Genomic DNA, 23,505 nt, shown 5'->3' on the forward strand with positions numbered 1-23,505 from the left:
TCCAAAATGGCTTGTCTGTACTGTACCACTGTCTCTCTAAGAAAGCCTGGCTTTCTCAGCGCCTATAACCCTGCATTCAGCTCAGGCACACAGCCCAGGAGCTGCAAAAAGATCTGCACCTCCAATGCAAACAAAGCACAGGCCCATGAACGATCGGAATAGCTGATAAAATAGTTTCCACTGCAGCTTGGCATGGGGCAATCCCATTTGGCAAGTGCAACCACTGTGGAAGAAATTCGTATGTATGTTATGTGGATACGGATTATGGAGATAAAGACCAGATGCGGTGAAAAGCACAGAGAGAATTTTATAGAAGTCATGATCACCTTCACTGTGGAGACAGCCCAGTGTGGATGTTCCAAACAAGGAGTCCCAGTTAGAGCGTTGCATCAGAGAGTGATCGTACTTCACCATGTGTGACACAACTGCTGAAAAGGACTTCAAATGCTGAACGTCTCGGTGTGATAGCTCTAAGCGGTTACGTCATTCTCTAGTAACACAGTAGTGTGTGTTTTGTGTCCATACAGAAATAGATATAAAAGCAGTTGTAAGGCAAATGCATACCGTGACACATCCCCTTCCTCACACTTCCATGGAGCTGGAGCCCAGTTAGACCAGATGAGAGATAGGAGCACGAGGTTATACTGAAAAGCTGAAAAGAAAGGAAATGGAGGCAAGAGGATAATAAAACTAGCCCCCTTTCTCTCTCATACTTCCCATATGAACTGTGGGCAGCTAGAGACAGTCACTTTCAGACCTCTAGGATGAAACACACCTCCCTCATACCCTACACTTCAAGGGATCCCTTGTTTAGTCACCCTCTTTTCAAATAGTTTAGCGTTTTTATCATGCTAGATTTTTGGAGGGCGGCACGGTGGTGTAGTGGTTAGCGCTGTCGCCTCACAGCAAGAAGGTCCAGGTTCAAGCCTCGTGGCCGGCGAGGGCCTTTCTGTGTGGAGTTTGCATGTTCTCCCCGTGTCCGCGTGGGTTTCCTCCGGGTGCTCCGGTTTCCCCCACAGTCCAAAGACATGCAGGTTAGGTTAACTGGTGACTCTAAATTGACCGTAGGTGTGAATGTGAGTGTGAATGGTTGTCTGTGTCTATGTGTCAGCCCTGTGATCATGGGCGCCGCCAGGGGGGGAAAGGTTAGAACAATTCTAGGGGCCCAGCACTGCCATGGGGCCCTTTAAGGGGCTGATAAAATGATTTTAATAAGACTTTTGAAATAACAACAATGCAATATTACATCTGGTAAAATGACCTAACTGAATAAGGTTGTCTATTTCTTGAGTTCTTCAACATATTGTCATTTAACCCTCCCCCTTTTGCGAAATGGTACGGTCCAGTTCTGGTAGAAGCGCGATGCGTTAAATGTGTGTGCTGATCAGTGCAATGCTACTTGCTGCTGTGTCGCGGTGCAGCAGCCAGCCAGCCAGCAGTGGAGTGCGTACAGTCTATGATCGCTAAATATGAAGAGTGGCTGTCAAAAACGTAAAGAAAGGCAGCTGAAAGCTGAGAGGGACCGGAGAGGCAGGCAACTGGTCACTCAGTTTTTCCCAAAGAAAGGTAGCTATCGCTCACATGTGTGTTCAAAATATTAGCGAATGGTAAATGAACAGTATGAACGTGGTTGGATTAGCCTATCAATAGAACACTTTTACAGTTTGTACAGTGACATTTTTTCCATTTTAATAACTGAACTGACTTGTGTGATAAACAATAAGATGAAATATTACGTTATGCTGGTGCTAATAACTAGTGCTAATAACCAGTTTCATAACTAATGGGGTGCCCTAAATATGCACAGATTCAGCCTCAGGGGGACCTCCGCCCTACCAAACCACTGAACCCCCCTTTGAAGAAGGAGGTAAGCAGCAATACAACCCATAAATGCTTTAGGATTGAAGTTTTTAATGAGCGAGCGCCATATACAGTTTGCTAGATTAAAGTGTTGCTAATAATGGACACCAGTCAAGTGTTTGACATGGTTACGTGTGTGGAATGTTCACACGTTCTAAACCACTGGTTTCAAATTGAGGAGCTGGAGAAAGCGCAGCACACATAAAAGAGGGATAGAGGTTACAACATATGAAGAAATACGTACGTAATTGATCAAAATGAAATGCAAAATCTTGAATTTTTATTTGTGATTGTAAATGCACCAGAATTAGTCACTGACCAGTTTTCATCTAGTCCCTGGTAGGTTAATACATAAAATGTAATAACAAAGTTACAAACTCAAAGTCCATGGGCTATCAAAAGTCAAATAATGACAATAGTGCAAGTGTGACGAGGGTGGGCAAAGTTGGGGGGCCCAAAATTCTAATCTTTCATGGGGCCCAAAATTTCTGGCGGCACCCCTGCCTGTGATGACCTGGCGACTTGTCCAGGGTGTACCCCGCCTTTCGCCTGTAGTCAGCTGGGATAGGCTCCAGCTTGCCTGCGACCCTGTAGAACAGGATAAAGCGGCTAGTGAAGATGAGATGAGATGAGATTTTTGGAGGTCAGTCTGCTCATCACCCAACCTTACCATTGTTATCTGATCTGCATCTCAGATCCTAGCAGGGTGTCAAAATGTTACAGTAGGATTCTGTTCATTTTATGGGCTATCAGCTTCCTTCTGTTCAACTCTGAGTGAAACCGATGATCAGTATGCTGGAGATATAGCGGGTGTCTTGCAAAGTATAACAGTGGACAAAAAAAAAGTCTTTCTGCAGACTGCATACTAGAGGTACTAGACGAATGCTACAGATGTGACAGTAGAACATGGTGGAAAAACATCCTCCATCCATCATTTGGTCATAAGGAGCTTCTGTGCTATGTTTCAGAATCAACAATTTCATCTGAGCTACCAGCTCATCCGTACGAGTGCATTTTAAGAACTTTACATCGGTGCAATACAATATACTGATTTGTTACACCAATTTATTTACTTTCATAATTAACAGCATAGAAGAAAAAACACTAAAGCTGGAACATTTGTTTGTTGCATGTATGTGGCTGTTCACTGAAGTGTGATTTGACGCATTATTTGCTGCATGAATAAAACATTATAAAAATCCTGAAAATATCCTGAAATAGTTGGTTTTATTAATTACTGGATGGCTAGTAAAAATTAGTAGTCATGTAACCTCTACTGCATACCAGAGAAGACATCTTTGAGTTTGCATATGGAAATCACACATCACATCACATTATCTCTAGCCGCTTTATCCTTCTACAGGGTCGCAGGCAAGCTGGAGCCTATCCCAGCTGACTACGGGCGAAAGGCGGGGTACACCCTGGACAAGTCGCCAGGTCATCACAGGGCTGACACATAGACACAGACAACCATTCACACTCACATTCACACCTACGGTCAATTTAGAGTCACCAGTTAACCTAACCTGCATGTCTTTGGACTGTGGGGGAAACCGGAGCACCCGGAGGAAACCCACGTGGACACGGGGAGAACATGCAAACTCCACACAGAAAGGCCCTCGCCGGCCCCGGGGCTCGAACCCAGGACCTTCTTGCTGTGAGGCGACAGCGCTAACCACTACACCACCGTGCCGCCCGCATATGGAAATATGGATGAATTTTCAAGTCCATATACACTTATGTGCAAAATAATAGCAGTGTGTTTAAAACCACTGAGAAAAAGCTCAATCCTCATAATAGCATTTATTTCCATATACACAAAGGCACTGGGAGCACTGCACATTCAATTCCAAATGAAAACATGAACAAAACATCAATTTTAAACTGAAAAATGAAGAAAAAAGAATAATAGGCTGTTCAAAAAAATAGCAGTGTCTGCATTTTCATTTACAAACTCGAATATTTACAGTAGAAACTGACATTTGTTTACAGATTTAGCTTTTCTGTTAATCACTGAACTAATATTTAGTTGTATAAACCTTTATTTCTGATAACTGCTTTACATCTGTGTGGCATGGAGTCAACTAACATCTGACACCTGCGAAGAGATATTCCAGCCCAAGCTGACTGGACTACATCCCACAGTTCTTCTGCATTCTTGGGTTTTGCATCAAAAACAGCATTTTTGATGTCACTCCACAAATTCTCAATCGGATTGAGGTCTGGAGATTGGGCTGGCCACTTCATAACATCAATCTTGTTGGTCTGGAACCAGGATGTTGCCCGCTTGCTGGTGTGTTTGGGGTCAATGTCCTGCTGAAACATCCATTTCAAGGGCATTTCTTCTTCAGCATAAGGCAACATGACCTCTTCCAGTATTTTGATATATTCAAACTGGTCCATGGTGGCTGGTATGCGATAAATGGGCCCGACTCCAAAGTATGAGAAACATCCCCAAACCATTATGTTTGCACCTCCATGTTTTACAGTCTTCACAGTGTACTGCAGCTTGAATTCAGTGTTTATGGGTCGTCTCACAAACTGTCTGTGGCCTTCAGACCCAATAAGAACAATCTTGCTCTCATCTGTCCATAGAATGTTGCGCCACTTCTCTTTAGGCCAGTCAATGTGTTCTTTGGCAAACTGTAACCTTTTCAACACGTCTTTTTTTTCAGCAATGGCACTTTACGAGGGTTTCTTGCAAATAGTTTGGCTTCACATAGGCGTCTTCTGATTGTTGCAGTACTCACAGGTAACTGAAGATCTTCTGTGATTTCCCTGGAGCTGATCATCAGATGCTTCTTTGCCATTCTTGTTATTCTATGATCTACGCGAATGGTAGTATTTCTTTTCCTACCACGTGTTTCGGGTTTTGTTTGCCATTTTAAAGCATTATTTTAGCTGAGCAGCCAATTATTTTCTGCACTTCTTTATATGTTTTCCCCTCTCCAATCAACTTATTGATCAAAGTTCTTTCTCCTTTGGTACAATCATGGGTGCAGATCCTGGGGGGGACATGACCCCCCCCCAATTTCTGAAAAACATGAATTGTCCCCCCCAATAAAAATCCCCTAAATTATTAAAAATTCATCTCATCTCATTATCTCTAGCTGCTTTATCCTGTTCTACAGGGTCGCAGGCAAGCTGGAGCCTATCCCAGCTGACTACGGGCGAAAGGCGGGGTACACCCTGGACAAGTCGCCAGGTCATCACAGGGCTGACACATAGACACAGACAACCATTCACACTCACATTCACACCTACGCTCAATTTAGAGTCACCAGTTAACCTAACCTGCATGTCTTTGGACTGTGGGGGAAACCGGAGCACCCGGAGGAAACCCACGCGGACACGGGGAGAACATGCAAACTCCACACAGAAAGGCCCTCGCCGGCCCCGGGGCTCGAACCCAGGACCTTCTTGCTGTGAGGCGACAGCGCTAACCACTACACCACCATGCCGCCCCTTATTAAAAATTGTACAAACAAATGTATTTTCAGACAAATGATTCCCTGTGCAGTACTTTTGGAATGATGTGGCAAGCCTCTACGAAGTCATGATTTATGGTTGCATGGTATGAGTTGCATACGGGCAAAAAAAAAAAATCACTTTTGTGTCCCCCCCCCAATCCTGACATCGGATCTGCACCCCTGGGTACAATGTCAACCCATTTTATTCACTGAGCAAGGGCTAAAACCAGCAGGTACAACATTTGTTGCCCTCCTTTAAATAAGGGCCATAATTGACACCTGTTTCTTCACAGAATGAATGACCTCACTAATTGAACTCCACACTGCTATTAATTTGAACACGCCCCTTTCATTAAATGAGTCAATTACATCCAATTAGCAGAGTGCATGTCATGACTGTTGATTCTGTTGGTTGCCCATTACTCGGCTACACCTATTTTTTCCCATGTTGTATTATCTTTTCTGCCAAAATCAGTAATTAAACACATTAGTGATGTTAGACTGCTATTATTTTGCACATAACTGTAGGAGTCTTTTTTTTGGAGGAAAGCTGTGACAAGACAAGAAATAATAGCCAGAAAGTAGCACAGGCATGAGAGCACCCTGAGACATAATGCATCACTGGTTACACAACTACTCCAACTTCAACAATCCTGTGTATTTACATGAAAGTGGCAAATGACGGTCTCAAAACATCCCATTTTACCAAAACATTCTATGCCTGATCTGCACCTTTACCTCAGAAAAGGCAATTTAATAAAATGTTTGACTAAACAAATAGGCTTTCAACCTAGACGTAAAAATTGAAACTGTGTCGGAGTCCTAAATACTAACGGAAATCTATTCCATAGCAGGGAATAATAATAATAATAATAATAATAACAACAATAATGTTACATTTATATAGCACCTTCCTCAAACTCAAGGTCGCTTTACACAGGTCAGAGAAAACACCACAGAGTTGCTAAAGAGTGGTGAGTTTATGCACTGGTGGAGAAATGCTCATGAAACAGAAAGGTTTTGAGATGAGATTTGAAGAAAGGAAGAGAAGAGCAGTCATGGAGGGGTTGAGGAAGGGAATTCCAGAGCTCGGGGGCCATGACAGTGAAGGACCTGCCACCCAAGGTAGAGAATCTGGTGCGAGGAACAGCAAGGAGATTATAGCTCAAGGATCTGAGAGAGCGGGATGGAGTATAAGGGGTCAGGAGATCACAGATGTAAGAAGGAGCAAGGTTATGGAGAGCTTTGAAGGTGAGTAGTATGATTTTATATTTAATTTTGGACCGAACAGGTAGCCAGTGAAGCTGAGAAAGAATGGGGGCGATATGAGCAGATGGTTTGGTATGGGTGATGAGTCTCACTGCAGAGTTCTGAATGTATTGTAATCTTTGAAGGGATTTAGTAGAGAGGCCAATGAGAAGGGAGTTACAATAATCTAGGTGGGACATAATGAAGGACTGGACCAATGTTTGAACATTACTAGTGGAAAGAAAGGGGTGAAAGCGGGCAATGTTCCGGAGGTGGAAGAACGCAGTCTTGGTGAGGGATTTAATGTAAGGATCAAAGTTGAATGAAGGGTCAAGCAATATTCCAAGGTTTCTAACAACAGGTGAAGATTTAACAAGTGCACCGGCGATGTTAAGACTGAAACTGGAGGATTTGGACAATGAAGATTTGGGGCCAATAAGCATGATTTCTGGGAAGCTTTGTGCAAAAAAAACAAAACAAAAAAAAAAAACCCACAACTGCTGCTCCTGCTGTCTCATCTCATCTCATTATCTCTAGCCGCTTTATCCTTCTACAGGGTCGCAGGCAAGCTGGAGCCTATCCCAGCTGACTACGGGTGAAAGGCGGGGTACACCCTGGACAAGTCGCCAGGTCATCACAGGGCTGACACATAGACACAGACAAACATTCACACTCACATTCACACCTACGCTCAATTTAGAGTCACCAGTTAACCTAACCTGCATGTCTTTGGACTGTGGGGGAAACCGGAGCACCCGGAGGAAACCCACGCGGACACGGGGAGAACATGCAAACTCCGCACAGAAAGGCCCTCGCCGGCCCCGGGGCTCGAACCCAGGACCTTCTTGCTGTGAGGTGACAGCGCTGACCACTACACCACCGTGCCGCCCTGCCCCTGCTGTATTCTTCATTATTCTAGGTACTGATAAAGAGCCTGCACCTTCTGAATGAAGCAGGCAGATCATACAAGAATATTTCACTCCAGTACTGTGGTGCAAGACCATTCACAGCTTTATAGGTCATTAGATGTATTTTATAATCAGTCTGAAATACTACTGCTAATATAATGTGGATAAGAGAAGGGTAATATTAGCAAACTTTCTGGTTATAATAGCTCTCCTGCAGAACATTGTTCTATGTATTTGTTTTCCTGTTTATTTATTGTTCTGCATATATTGTGCTGTGGGTGGCACGGTGGCGTAGTGGTTAGCACTGTCGCCTCACAGCAAGAAGGTCCGGGTTCGAGCCCCGTGGCCGGCGAGGGCCTTTCTGTGTAGAGTTTGCATGTTCTCCCCGTGTCCACGTGGGTTTCCTCCGGGTGCTCCGGTTTCCCCCACAGTCCAAAGACATGCAGGTTAGGTTAACTGGTGACTCTAAATTGACCGTAGGTGTGAATGTGAGTGTGAATGGTTGTCTGTGTCTATGTGTCAGCCCTGTGATGACCTGGCGACTTGTCCAGGGTGTACCCCGCCTTTCGCCCGTAGTCAGCTGGGATAGGCTCCAGCTTGCCTGCGACCCTGTAGAACAGGATAAAGCAGCTAGAGATAATGAGATGAGATGAGATATTGTGCTGTGCATTTATTGCTTGACTCACACTGTTGTGTATTTGCCCATTATGTAGTCTTGTGTACTGTTAAATGCTGCACCATAGTTATTTGATGGTTCATATTAATACTAAACATGTGTTCATCCAATTAAATTCTCTTTAGACTGTACCTGAAGGCAGGTCTTAGGGTATGTGTCCACATGGCTTTTTTTTTTCCCTGAGTACCACTATCTTTTTTCAACTGTTCCCAATGAGGAGTGGGTGTATACCACCGCATGTGGCCCCCAAGAGAAAAAGTGCAGCATCCAGCATCTGCCGTTTTTGCCGACCTGAGCACTTTGAGTTCAAAATCTCTGAATTTTTCAGAAAGGCGCCGTTATCGACATTGGTTGCCTGAAATGGAGCGGCAATCACACGATGCTTGAAATGTGTGTTGACATGTTTCAAAATATCGTCATAAAAACAAAATCAACATGCAATGTGGGAGCGTTTTTTTTTTTTTTTTTTTGATGAAGTGCTAAGATGAAGCGCTCCCCAGCGCCTTGCTAATGCCAGAAAAAAATGCTATATGGAAACGCCCTTACTCAACAGTAGCTGCTTGTTCGCAGCAAACATGGTGTTTGACTGTGCATCTTTCCACACACCAGTCCATTTTCCAATCCTCTCTTTAGCTTAGTTATTTTGAAGAGGGTTGATTGTGTGCAGGGCGGCACGGTGGTGTAGTGGTTAGCGCTGTCGCCTCACAGCAAGAAGGTCCTGGGTTCGAGCCCCGGGGCCGGCGAGGGCCTTTCTGTGCGGAGTTTGCATGTTCTCCCCGTGTCCGCGTGGGTTTCTTCCGGGTGCTCCGGTTTCCCCCACGGTCCAAAGACATGCAGGTTAGGTTAACTGGTGACTCTAAATTGACCGTAGGTGTGAATGTGAGTGTGAATGGTTGTCTGTGTCTATGTGTCAGCCCTGTGATGACCTGGCGACTTGTCCAGGGTGTACCCCGCCTTTCGCCCGTAGTCAGCTGGGATAGGCTCCAGCTTGCCTGCGACCCTGTAGAAGGATAAAGCGGCTACAGATAATGAGATGAGATGATTGTGTGCAAGTTAGCATTTATGTGATAGAGACCTTTGAGAGGAGCGTTTTTATCTGCTGCGCTGTTGAATACATGCATTTCCAACAAGTACGTCAAACACTTCAAAATGCCATCATTCTGACTTCCTATTTCAAAAGGAAACGTCAGCATACAGAATCAATTCATGACTCTCAAATCATTTCACTGAGACTTTAAAGAAGAGAAATTACGCCAAGGTTGTTCACTGGAACACATGATGTAACTGAAAGGCCATACACTGTTAGATTATGCTAAAACAGACAGAGCTTTCTGAAGATGGAAGTCAAATTCACGAGAGGCTTTTATGGTCACTAAAATATCCACGAATGGCTCATGTAAACAGAAGACCTGCACATCCTGTACTTAACCACAATCTTATGAGTGCTTTGAGCCAATTTACGTAACATTCACTGATCATCTTCTAATCTGTGCAAAGTCCTTTAGAGCAATTCCCTAATTATTGTCCCCAGTGATGTGATCTTTAGCTTTGCATAAAAGCATTTGGGGTTAAAATGTATCACACTGTAGGTGCATGCTTTTTCAGTTTCAGATTTTGCAACTAATAACTTGTGAATATTTTTGTTTGCTCTATGTATGAAGGAGACACAGTTCACAATATTCAGCACAGAACCTTCAAAGCAGAGATTGTTTCAGTTTCCATGGTAATGCAAGAAAGAGCGAGAGCATGATAAAGACAGAGCTGTGTGGGAGAAGGTATGCATGCGACGGAGGGAATGTCAGAGACAAGGTTGGAGAAGCATAAAGGAAGCATAAAAGCAGAGTAAGAAAAAGGCAGCATGTAAGACTTTGGAGGTCATGTCGGACGCAGAGAAATGTTCCTCTCCTTTGTCCCTTCCTCATCAAAGCTAACTCACAGAACTGACAGACCACAGAAGATCCCAGTCCTCTGTTTCAGCCCCTCCGAGGGACTCGTCCAAAGTTGCTGAGCTTTCACAATGTCAGCGTTCAATGAGGACGACTCATTTACCCACAAATCTCACGGAAATGTTTGCACACAGACACACAGGAGATTTCCTTCATTGATTCCATCTTGCTCATCCATATTGTGATCTTACAAGAGATTATTCAATATCCTTCACTGAACTTAAGTAGAAATTTCTGTACGAGGGGGTCAGACGGCCATTTCTGTCTGCCCCCGGCTCAGAATTTACGACCTGCTCACTAATTCTACATCAATGTTATCAAGTGCTGGGTTTTAGACAGAATTAATTTGAACTAATGCTTTCTTCACCTTGCTACATAAGTCTTCATTAGCCAAAATTCCTGACTTAACACTAACTCGTTGTCAATACACACCAAGCCTTCATTAATATCCTCCCCTTTACCAAAGCACAGCTTTTCCTCCCTGAGTCTGGCCTTAATCTCACCTTTGTCACGATGCCATGCTGGACAGACTGCTTACTTCTCTGTCCTGATGCAGGTCCATTAGACATGGGTCTGACTGCAATCCTATTAAAAGATGCCTCTAATCACAAAAAGTTTGCCTGAACAGACAAGTAAGCAGAAAAGAAAGAAGGCTCTTAGAAACACAATGCCTGAACATTCACTTGAAATAGAGGACGTTGAGGTATTACTCTGAATAAATGATACAATCATTTCCTTTTCTTGTCAGGCATTTCAGTGAAATTGAGTTAAAATACCTAGTCAAGTAAAAATGTCTTTCTTACTGTACTTTCGCCCAAATAATTACCCAGTGCTTTTGAGCTTGCACCACACAGGAACGGTAAAAGAATGCGTTAACACACAAGCAATGAATTCACGGATGTATGAATTTGTACCCAACATGTTGGTCAGTATGAAAGTTATATAATTAGACTTTCAAGCCAACATCCATCCATCTGGACCGCTTATCTGTCAGGGTCGTGGAGGAAGCTGGCGCCAATCCCAGCTGACTTCCATGATGAGAGGTACATCCTGGACAGGTCACCAATCTATCACAGGGACAAACAGCCATTCACATTCACGGGCAACTTAGAGTAGCTAGTTGACCTAATCCACATGTCTTTGGACTCTGGGAGGAAACCGGAGCACCCAGAGGAAACCAAGACAGGCTTAGGACAAGCAAACTCCACACAGAACAGTCCCAATGAGCCACAAGCTTTGAATCCAGAACTTTCTTGCTGCGAGATGACCATGCGAACCACTGTGCCACCCTCAAGCTGAGATTTTTTTAAAAAAAGATCTTTACAAAACAACTGCTGCCAAGGTAATTCTTGAAATCTTGAATATCTCCTGGAAGATTACAACTAACTTACACTATGTCTTCATATTTTAATTTGTCAGGCAGGGTTTACCATCATGCAGGTGAGAACAGGCCATGTTGATGAAGACGTACTTGGTGTGAATTGTTACTTGTGATGCGTTTACATTCATTCAACTTGAGTTTGGCTGTGGATTAAATTTGTTTACATTTTGGGAAATAGAACCAGCTACCGTAATTTCATTAGGGGCGGCATGGTGTGGTGTGGTGTTTTACAATGGAACATCTTCTTACTGAGGTCGTCTTCCCACCTTGCCATCAGTGTTCCTGGGATAAGCTCTGGATCAACCATGACCCTGACCAGGACACATCACTTACTGAAAATGAATGAATTAATGAATGGTTTGTTTTTGGAAATGTCATTCACATCATGATAAAAACAAAAATATCATCAGTGAGTTGATAACACACCTCTACAGCAGAGTAAACTACTGTATGGAACAAATATTTCTATTTTAATTCCAAAAACGACATGTCCATTAGGGCGGCACGGTGGTGTAGTGGTTAGCGCTGTCGCCTCACAGCAAGAAGGTCTGGGTTCGAGCCCAGCGGCCGGCGAGGGCCTTTCTGTGCGGAGTTTGCATGTTCTCCCCGTGTCCGCGTGGGTTTCCTCCGGGTGCTCCGGTTTCCCCCACAGTCCAAAGACATGCAGGTTAGGTTAACTGGTGACTCTAAATTGACCGTAGGTGTGAATGTGAGTATGAATGGTTGTCTGTGTCTATGTGTCAGCCCTGTGATGACCTGGCGACTTGTCCAGGGTGTACCCCGCCTTTCGCCCGTAGTCAGCTGGGATAGGCTCCAGCTTGCCTGCGACCCTGTAGAACAGGATAAAGCGGCTAGAGATAATGAGATGAGACGAGACATGTCCATTGGAGGCAATTTATCAACTTTTTTTTTTTTTTTACATTTCTACACATTTCAGAAAGATTTATTTATAGCAGACACAGGCAAAAACTGATCAAGTGCACAAAAACCAAAATCACATACAATCTACAGAAAAAGGTAGAAAAGTTGCCTTTTGAAGGATGTCTAACCCTCCAAATGATTTTTCCCCTCTCAGAGTACTCCAACTCCAATGGGCGACACAGTGGTTAGCACTGTCGCCTCACAGCAAGAAGGTTCTGAGTTCGAGCCCAGCAGCTGATGGGGGCCTTTCTGTGTGGAGTTTGCATGTTCTCCTCGTGTCTGCATGGGTTTCCCCCACAGTCCAAAGACATGCGGTTAGGTTAACATGGGCTGTAGTGCCCTTGAGTAAGGTACCTAACCCCCAACTGCTCCCCAGGTGCTGTAACATGGCTGCCCATTGCTCTGGGTATGTGTGTGTTCACTGCTTCAGATGGGTTAAATGCAGAAAGGACAAATTTCACTGAGCTTGAGTGCGCATGTGACAAATAAAGACTTCTTTTTCTTGAACGTAAACCAATGTCGGAGACAAAGAACCCCTCAGTATCTAACAAACCCCTCTCTTACCGCGCTCTATTGTTTTGCACATAAATAAAGAAGGTACAGGAGTTCAGTTCACTGTGTTCTTTATAAAAAAATTTTTATAGGTTTAAATTATCAATTCGAAACACTGAATCAAGAAGTAGTTTTTTTCTTCAGAAACAACTACTGAAAAAAAATACAAAGTGAAGTTACGGAAAGAAACCTTACAACTCCGAACTTGTTTTAATAACGCAGAAGATAAAAGCTAATTGAAAACTATTTTGACTGACATGACTGTAAAGCTGCATAAATGAACAGGTGTAGTACGGTGTTTTGAAATATTAGATGCATTATGCTATCTCACAACTCGTAGCTCTTTGTTCAGGTATTAAGTGAACAAAATGGTGAAATATTTCACCAGAAAGACTGAATACATCCATGAGAACGTGAGGAGTCAGGCTTATTTTTCCAAGATGGCGCTCCCGTGTGCAACATAGCATAGCCCTCCGAGTTAAGCTTCACATAGTTCTTGCCTTATTAGTGTTGTTGCTGTCTTTTTGTGTGCGTCATGTTAGAGCTCATACCTCATTGAAAATTCTCTTCTCTTTTCTCCCCTCCCAAAATGTCTATGTGCAATATAACTGAATTTTCTAACTTCTTTTTCTACCTCCTCAATCAAAATGTGCAATACTCAGTCAATTTGTGTGATACTCAATATATGTAATACCACTTCAGATAGATAATTACTTATTTATATATTTATTCATATACAGTTGCACTCAGTTTAATGACAGCCTTACATAGTTCTGTCTAGTTCCCTCACTGTTTATTTATTGTTATAGTTGTGTATTATAGTGTTTTTAAATTTTAGAATGCATGTTGTTTCGTATTTTTGTAAGCGCCCCCCCTTTTTATAATAATGTCTATGAAGCTGACTCGTGGAAAACGCTCCTGAATTCCAATGTACTGCAGTGTATTTGTGCAAATGGCAATAAACTCTAAACTAAACTTATTCAATGTAAAGTGCTCAGTCAGGGCTCAGACAAGCTGTTAATAATAATTTGTTTTTGGAAATGTAATTTTACAGAAGTACATGGGTCCATTTAGATGACGTTTGAGGGAAATGGACACACCCTATCTCTTTCTTCAATTGGAAAGGACAATTGGAAAGGTCTTCACTGCAATAATGAGTCTGTGTGTCTGTCAGCAGCTCCGCAGAAGACACAAACACATTTTAATATGGCGCACATGGAACTGAACTCAGCCCACATGAGGAGCATTCGGCTCATACACACCGACACTGCGGTGGTGTGAGGCTTACTGAAGAGCCAAGGCCCAGACAGTGTGCAAGAAGACAGACTAGAAAGATCAGCCAATGGAACCAAAAAGAAAACTGTACACACACACACACACACACACACACAGAGAGAGAGAGAGAGAGAGAGATTGGAAAAGAATGAACACTCCTGTCACAAAAGAATAGTCATGTGAGAGTGCACACTGAGGCAAAACAGTACAAATGCAATTCACTGGAGGACAGAGCAACAAGGACAACCGTGAATCACAGACAACCATATGACTGCCAACTAGTGGTGCATGCATGCACCTCGGAGTCAAATCCATATTAGATGTCCAAGCACACAAGGCTGAAGAGGTACTGCACAAAAAATCCACACTTTCATAAAATAATAGAAAGCCTTAGTGCTCTCCAAGTGCATTACGTGAAAGCTTTTCCTATGAACTTTGTTAATTTAAAAGAAAACGCAACCCCGAAACACATGAAATATGTTCAGATTGTAATATTTCTGATGTGCTTAGTGATTCTGGTGCTAATATTTTTGGTTGATGACGCATTTTCATTATGCCTGCAACAATTAGCTGACGTCACAGAGGAACACTGCTAGCACAGTTACAATGACATTTACTCGGGAAACAATTCATGATCTCAAACGTGTTAAAAAAAAAATCAGATTTCTCCATTTGCTCCTAAAAATAAAGGAGCAAGAGGTTCTTTTCTCACCATTTTTCAGTGACGTTCAGTGTCACATTAATAAGAATCCAATGTAGTAGCAGTGAGAAAAGCAAACAACAGGCTCAAAGTCCCAGAATGTACAATGCAGCTACATGACGCAGTTGTGCTACTTTGAGTTACCTGAGTCAGTTTGTTTAGCAATGTAGGAGATGACAAGTAGGATGGTGTTGATGGCATTAACCTCAAAGTTGAAGCTTTGGAAGCTGATCTGATTGAGTAGACTGTACAGATGAGAAGAGTTGGACCAACTATAAATCCATCCATCATCTACAGTGGTGCTTGAAAGTTTGCGAACCCTTTAAAAGTTTCTATGTTGTTTCTGCATAAATACGACCTAAAACATCATCAGATTTTCACACAAGTCCTAAAAGTAGATAAAGAGAACCCAGTTAAACAAATGAGACAAAAATATTATACTTGGCCATTTATTTATTGAGGAAAATGATCCGATATTACATATCTGTGAGTGGCAAAAGTATGTGAACCTCTAGGATGAGCAGTTAATTTGAAGGTGAAATTAGAGTCAGGTGTTTTCAATCAATGGGATGACAATCAGGTGTGAGTGGGCACCCTGTTTTATTTAAAGAACAGGGATCTATCAAAGTCTGATCTTCACAACACGTGTTTGTGGAAGTGTATCATGGCACGAGCAAAGGAGATTTCTGAGGACCTCAGAAAAAGCATTGTTGATGCTCATCAGGCTGGAAAAGGTTACAAAACCATCACTAAAGAGTTTGGACTCCACCAATCCACAGTCAGACAGATTGTATACAAATGGAGGAAATTCAAGACCATTGTTACCCTCCACAGCAGTGGTCGACCAAGAAAGATCACTCCAAGAGCAAGGCGTGTAATAGTCAGCGAGGTCACAAAGTACCCCGGGGTAACTTCTAAGCAACTGAAGGCCTCTCTCACATTGGCTAATGTTAATGTTCATGAGTTCACCATCAGGAGAACACTGAACAACAATGGTGTGCATGGCAGGGTTGCAAGGAGAAAGCCACTGCTCTCCAAACAGAACATTGCTGCTCATCTGCAGTTTGCTAAAGATCACGTGGACAAGCCAGAAGGCTATTGGAAAAATGTTTTGTGGATAAATGAGACCAAAATAGAACTTTTTGGTTAAAATGAGAAGCGTTATGTTTGGAGAAAGGAAAAACGCTGCATTCCAGCATAAGAACCTTATTCCATCTGTGAAACATGGTGGTGGTAGTATCACGGTTTGGGCCTGTTTTCCTGCATCTGGGTCAGGACGGCTTGCCATTATTGATGGAACAATGAATTCTGAATTATACCAGCGAATTCTAAAGGAAAATGTCAGGACATCTGCCCATGAACTGAATCTCAAGAGAAGGTGGGTCATGCAGCAAGACAATGACCCTAAGCACACAAGTCATTCTACCAAAGAATGATTAAAGAATGGTTAATGTTTTGGAATGGCCAAGTCAAAGTCCTGACCTTAATCCAATCGAAATGTTGTGGAAGGACCTGAAGTGAGCAGTTCATGTGAGGAAACCCACCAACATCCCAGAGTTGAAGCTGTTCTGTACGGAGGAATGGGCTAAAATTCCCCCAAGCCGGTGCGCAGGACTGATCAACAGTTACCGGAAATGTTTAGTTGCAGTTATTGCTGCACGAGGGGGTCACACCAGATACTGAAAGCAAAGGTTCACATACTTTTGCCACTGTATGTGGCATGGCGATAAATCAGCTCAAAATGGATGATCGGAGTTGGAATCAGCTCTGTGTTTTAGTATAGCGGAAATGGCGATGAGACCGATAGACTTCCTGCTGTGACATTACAGACATCGTCATTCACTCAGACCACTACCTATATAAATCACTTTAATCGTAAAAATTACTATATTAGATTTATTGTTAACGCTTAAAACTATTCCTGTGCCATCCTTGAGGTCTCAAGGCATTTATAAACAAAAGTGAGGCCATGGCTCTGCGTATATGCTTTAAGGGTTATAATGCTTCGTCACTGACTGCATGCTTACCCCAAATGTTTTGTTTAAAGAAAGTACTTATAGTTGTATCATCTGCTTTAACCTTAGTGATCAAAATTTTATAGCACAAGATCTTAAATTCACAGAATTATAATATAAAACCTTATAATACCAAAGTCTCCATTTGTCATCGTTGTGAATTTCCATAATCCCAGTGTGTCAGAGCATCCTCGTCCAATACAAGACCATGCAAGACAAATAAGTTACGAGACTTAATACTTCAGACATTTTAAGGACCCACACCCAAGTTGTTTTCTTTCTGTTAACAAAGCATAAAATTGCAGGCAGTTTGAAAACAAAACATTTTTAGTCAGTGTAATTCCTACATGATATGCGAATAATTACAAAGGAACATAAAGTTGTAAATCAGCGAGCAATTCACAATGTTGTCTGTTGTTTCTCTCTTCACGCTCCTTTATATGCAGCTGGATTTGTTTGTGTTTGAGATGTTCATACCTCCAGGCAAGCCAAAGCTCTACTGTGCTTCACAGGGCCGTGTTTTGGTTACCAGGAAGCTGACTAAGCTAAAAAGTGATAGCTAAAATAATACCACATACTATGTCAAGCGAGTTTGCTAGTCGAGTGTAAAAATACAGACTAAAGCAAAGAAATATTTTATGTTTATTATCCTCTTGGTACAAAAGTTTTGTGACAAAAAGTGAGCAAGTTGTTGGCAAATACTGCATCACATCACAACGTGGTGTTTCAAGTTCAAACATAGCTATATATCAAAAAATAAAGACTGTTTTGCAAGTCCAAAGGAAGTAGGGTTTATTTTCTTTTCCGGGATGTTGAACCTTGTCTAATAGGCAACTGTGAATAAAAATACTCAGAGTTCTGGACATGTGATCTGCTCGTCCTGGGTGCCCAGGCAACTGGTTTATCGACCCGATTTTCAGCGTCGATCATTTTCAGCTTATCCGACATCCCGGAAAACTCACAGAATTGAAGCGTTAACAGTCAAGTCATTTTATCTGCCCTCTTAGAAAAATAAGTTCGATTGTAAGAGTTGTACAGTACAGTTGTCCCTCTGGAGAGCCCTTAAAGGTTCTACAAAGAACTCAACAGCGCTTCCCTGTTAGAGAGGTTTTTCTGTGAGTCATTTCAACAGCCTAGCAGGCCAAAATCATGTGTAATGACTAGAATTAGACTGTACAGCACGTGTCACTTTGAATATACTGAAATGAAAGTGATCTTAACACTACATTATTCCGATAAATTGTCACAAAGGAGCCAAGAGGGGGGGAAAAGTGAAGGATGAAAGTAAATCAAGGGTAATGAAAATGTAATTTCTTGCTGGGTGCACAAAATTATGAGTCAAATCTTCATTTCAGCCCACGCTTAATTTCTGACACCTGAAGAGAAACCAGGCCAGGCTTTTATATTCAAACTTCCTCTACATCTGAGTATTATAGAGCTATCATTTAATGAGTGGATTCCGCAGATAAGTTTGATTTACTCATCTGGTTCAGGTATTTTTCTTTCTTAGGATGTCAGAAATTAATTTCAAAACTTGATCTGAATTATGCAAGAAGCTTCAAAGCATTTTTGATAGCAGCATCTGCAATTGCAGCTACAGGAATTGGGATTAGTGAATTATCAAAATTGCCAATCTAAAGTCAACTGAAAATTAAAACTTACAAAAAAAAAAAGATTAGCTCCTGATATATGAACATTTGTCCGGGTGATTGAGAAGTTAATTAAGGTCATTTTGATCTCCATCATTTAGCCTCAGGAAATGTAGGGAATAAAAGAAAAAAAGAGCAATGAGAAACTGATTTTCCTGTATGGATGATTCAAAGGAAGTGGTCGACGGTGAACCCAACAGGAAGTCTAAAAGTGAAAGTTCTCAAGAACCTAAAAATGTATTTTTCCCCCCAGGAAAGCATGGACTAGTACATGGGTAGGAATTGTGGTCATGTGCATCATCAACAGGAAGCTGAATGGACCGGGTGGTTTTAGGAGGATGGGAGGGGGGGGAAGAAAAATAGCTGCTGCCCTGAACACTGTTTCCAGCATATAATGATGATGTGACCTGAATATTGTATACTGCATCACAACTGAAGCAAAGGACCGATAATTATTATCACCACCACTGTTTCCACAAACAAGCCATCGGCACGTAGAGTTCATGTCCAAGAGATAAGGGAAAGCAGTAATGATTTGGTCAGGAAGCCGTGAAGTGTTTCTGAACATTTCTTTCTGAAAATGGATTTTGCAAGCACCAATGACTTAGAGACAAGAGTCACAAGCACTGGATTATTATTGCTTATTCTATGTACAGATCCCTTCTTGAGGTGGAAAGAGTTGGGCTTTTTATCAATACCAGAATAAAAGCAGGAGCATGTAGACGGTGCCATGCTGAAACAAACACCATGGCCCAGTGTTCTAATGAGACTGACCCGAAACCGGAGCTCGTGCGATCGATGCCCTCCGAGTCTCGCTCATATACATTCAGATCAATAGGCCTCGAGAGAGAAATTCATTCCTCCATGCTGGCAGACACAAACACCAAATCAGATTATCAGCTGTGGAGCTGTGCTATAAACACAGGTCTTAATGAACAGGTGCAAAGGCACAACTCACCTCGGAGATATTTCTCTGAAAGAAACTAGCACTCTTCACCGGTCGTCTCCTCTAGTCAAGCAGAAATAAATTAAAGCCACGTTCCCGTTAGGCTAATGATGACAGCGCGCGGCTGGTGGGCGGACTGCGGAGAAGGAGCAGATAGTAAACTCTGTGGGAAATCAGGTTTTATTCATCCATCTGGGGTGAAGCAGACATCAAATCCCTTTGATACATGTTGGCTTTCACAGGACCGAGAACTGCTTTTATAACACACTACATCACCAGTTGCATTGGTTGAAACTTCTTTAGTAAAGAATTTTGAGCCTTGCATAAGGATTCACCCCCATTGAACTTATCCGCATTTTGTAGCATTACGAGCTGGGATTAAGTGTAATAAGTCTTCAGAAAATCGCTCATAAAATAAGTGGGAAGTCAACAGAGTTTGACAAAATGATGTAAGGAATGAAGTGTGACCGGGCCTGTTGTTATTGATCAAATATACCACGCACCAAGAGGCTCCGGTTGAAATTATGGATTCTCCGAGGTGACTGGCAGAGTACTATTTTGTGAGGGGCGGAGCCTCTCAGTGCATGGTATATTTGATTTATATTCCCCATCAAAAAATTCCAAACTCTTCATAATTCACTTCAAGAAGAATTCAGTATTCCTTTCAAATGGCTAATCCAGGGCGGTACGGTGGTGTAGTGGTTAGCGCTGTTGCCTCACAGCAAGAAGGTCCGGGTTCGAGCATGATGATTTGTAATAGTTGCTGAAATGGGAAGAATTTTAACTCTACAAGGAAATGGCAGAAGAGAGTAAAACTGGAAGAAACTATAGTAGAGCGATAGGTTAAGGGAATAGTTCAAGATTTTAAAAAAATAGCGAGTTTCTCATATTCATCTCATTATCTGTAGCCGCTTTATCCTGTTCTACAGGGTCGCAGGCAAGCTGGAGCCTATCCCAGCTGACTACAGGCAAGAGGCGGGGTACACCCTGGACAAGTCGCCAGGTCATCACAGGGCTGACACATAGACACAGACAACCATTCACACTCACATTCACACCTACGGTCAATTTAGAGTCACCAGTTAACCTAACCTGCATGTCTTTGGACTGTGGGGGAAACCGGAGCACCCGGAGGAAACCCACGCGGACACGGGGAGAACATGCAAACTCCACACAGAAAGGCCCTTGCCAGCCACAGGGCTCGAACCCGGACCTTCTTGCTGTGAGGCGACAGCGCTAACCACTACACCACCGTGCCGCCCAACATGAGTTTATAAATAATAGAAATCAAACTCAACCAAAATCTTTTACACAAATAAATGGTCAAATATCTATATGCTTATAATCTCGTTTTCAAGTAAACACTTTTCTAAAACAGTCAGTGATGGTCTGCATTTACAAATATAGGTTTACATAACTTGAACCTTCCTCGTTTAAGTCCAGCTTCAAATTTTAGGAGGCGGAGCTACGGAGGCAGAGTGAGAGCAAATTCTTCTTGGAAATAACACGATTCCAGCTCTCAGATGACTGCACCTACAACATTCAGCTACATTTGGCTTCTGTTCATGTTTAATATTTTACAGTAGACATGGAACAATACATCGTGCAATGATAAATCGTGATACAAATTTATGATCATTCAACTCAATGAAATAAAATCTCATGATTATTATAAGGCTGTGTAATCTTAGTTTTTCTTTGGTGTAATTAATTGTTTCGACAGCAGAGAGTTCACAATAAATTATACTAGTGGGAATACATGGGACTTCATCCTAAGCAGAAGTAACACAGCTCTAATGCCGATCTAAAATGGGAAAGAGCTGCTGTGTGACTGACTGTACAAAGATTTAACAAGAAATCGGAGCTCTCTTTATACAGACTGCTGAAAGATAAAGAGAAGCAAATAGAGGTAGTACAAATGTTAATAGTTTATGATGAAAAGACCTATTTGTTATTAACTTTTTCATTTTAAATAAAAGAAATATTTTAGTTAACAGGTTGTGTGTTACTCCAGCCTTTACAAACGTGGGCAAATATTGTTGGTTATTAAGAAAATGAACAAAAGTTGTTTTTTTTTTTAAAATGTATTTAACGAAATTAATATTTAAATTGATGATGAATAGGAAAATAAATGTTGCATTTTTTGGTGATAAAATTTAAAATTTTTTTTCTAAAATACTGTGGAAAAATCAAATCGTGAACCCAATATCGTGAATCGAATCATAAATTGGGAGAATTGTTCCATGCCTATATTACAGTGAGTCATACTGTTTCCTAAACCACATCAGCAAGTGTGTATAACACTGGTGCAGAACTGTATGCATTTGCAGATGGGCATTTTTCAAAACAGATTGAGTGAGATTCCATTAATTGCCTCCATTAACAGCTAGCTACATTTGCCTTGCAGCTCCATAACAAGAAAGCAAACACTGGACACCAAAAATGTCTTTATTGCTCAAATCCCACTGTTTAAACCATAAAAAATAAATAAATAAATAAATAAATCACACAGCCAGCCACTGAAGATTGGGCACAATCCATTTAATTATTAAATTTAGTCAAATCTCCTTTTACAAAACCTTAAAAGAGTAATTCTGCTTTCTTTTTATTGGTCCAACTTACATAATGTCGCTAAAACATGTGCTAAATAATATTTTAAAAATGCATACCTACGAACAGTTGTTCGTTAAAACAAATATTCATGTAATAATTTCATACAAGGGGACCCTTCTTCCAGTTCTTCATTCGCGTCTTAAGGGAGATTTAGTCGTAACCAATTACAGGATTCACCTCAGGAGAACCAGCGCATCTGCTGTCCTCTAGCTGCTATGGCCCTGGAGAGCCTCTGCCATGAAGAGCTTACCCAGGTTCTGAGAAGTAAACTCCTTCACCGTCTGGCAATACGTGTTGATTTGCCCTAAAGACAAGGAGGAAAAAATACAGGCATAATTACTGCGACAATCTCAGGACTTGCTGAGTCATCTCAGATGCTGAAAGAGAGATTAAAAAGTGAGACGGAAAGGCAGAAAAGTCAACAGAAATAACAGGAGAGGTGTAGAGGTAGAGAGTAATGACAGCACTGCCTGGTGATCTTAATGTCCTCTATTATGTTGTAAGACCAGACTGCAGCACTAAGTGATTGGCTTTCTGCTAGGCAGCATTGAAGGGGAATGCACGTCTTGCCAAGCAGAGCTTGAGAGTTTTTCTAAAAGCCCTTAAGAGGCTGAAAAATGAAGTGTGGCCTCCCGAGCTTCCACAAACACTCCATCACCTGCAACAGCAGCTCACCTCTCAAAAACACACCCACACACAAACTTACAAGTGTCAGCTTCAGGATCACCGACGTGTTGCTCGTCCCGATTCTTCCCTGAATGGTAATGCAGACGTGACATCGGGTTGATGCCATGATGGAGGTACCAAAGTGTGTCCCACTGACATTACATTTACAAATATACTGCATACATAAACTAAAGGTACAGGACCAGTTTAAACCATGGGCAATGTGTCCTTCATAACAACAATGTAAATGCTCCAGATATACAACTTTAAACATGATTACTCATCTATTGGAATGGAATAAAAACACGTGTTCTAACCCCTTCTAGTGGGCTTCATTCATTTGGTTTGATAGCATGCAATATTGTTAGCATATCGCTTATCCTACCGGTATGTGTAGTACGTTACTCTACCCAATGGAGAATGAGCATGCAATATTATCATGATATTGCACTTTGTCAGGACAACACGACATCACACTTTGGAGCTGACGTGAATATCCAGTGACAAAACTTTTCTGCTGTGCAGGCACAGAACCATTTCTTTGTTTGCTGGGAACGAGAAAGATGCGCTGAACACCCAAAGGGCTACCAAAACTTCATTAGATATTCTTCACGCATATTTACAAGAGAAAAACATACCAAAGGACACTGAAAAACTAGAAGAGAGACACATCAGAGAT

General features: G+C 42.0%; 1 protein-coding gene across 1 annotated transcript in view; it reads right to left on the reverse strand.

The window, feature by feature from the left end:
• Positions 1-22,067: 22,067 nt before the first annotated feature.
• eif3hb (eukaryotic translation initiation factor 3, subunit H, b) overlaps positions 22,068-23,505 on the reverse strand; it is a 188,930-nt gene continuing 187,492 nt past the window's right edge. The window contains exon 8 of the mRNA XM_060942964.1: positions 22,068-22,464. Coding sequence (XP_060798947.1) covers positions 22,367-22,464 — 98 coding nt within the window. The 3' untranslated portion in view covers positions 22,068-22,366. The remainder of the gene's footprint in view (positions 22,465-23,505) is intronic.

The sequence above is a fragment of the Neoarius graeffei genome, chromosome 16 (genome assembly GCF_027579695.1).
Source record: "Neoarius graeffei isolate fNeoGra1 chromosome 16, fNeoGra1.pri, whole genome shotgun sequence".
Lineage (NCBI taxonomy): Eukaryota > Metazoa > Chordata > Actinopteri > Siluriformes > Ariidae > Neoarius > Neoarius graeffei.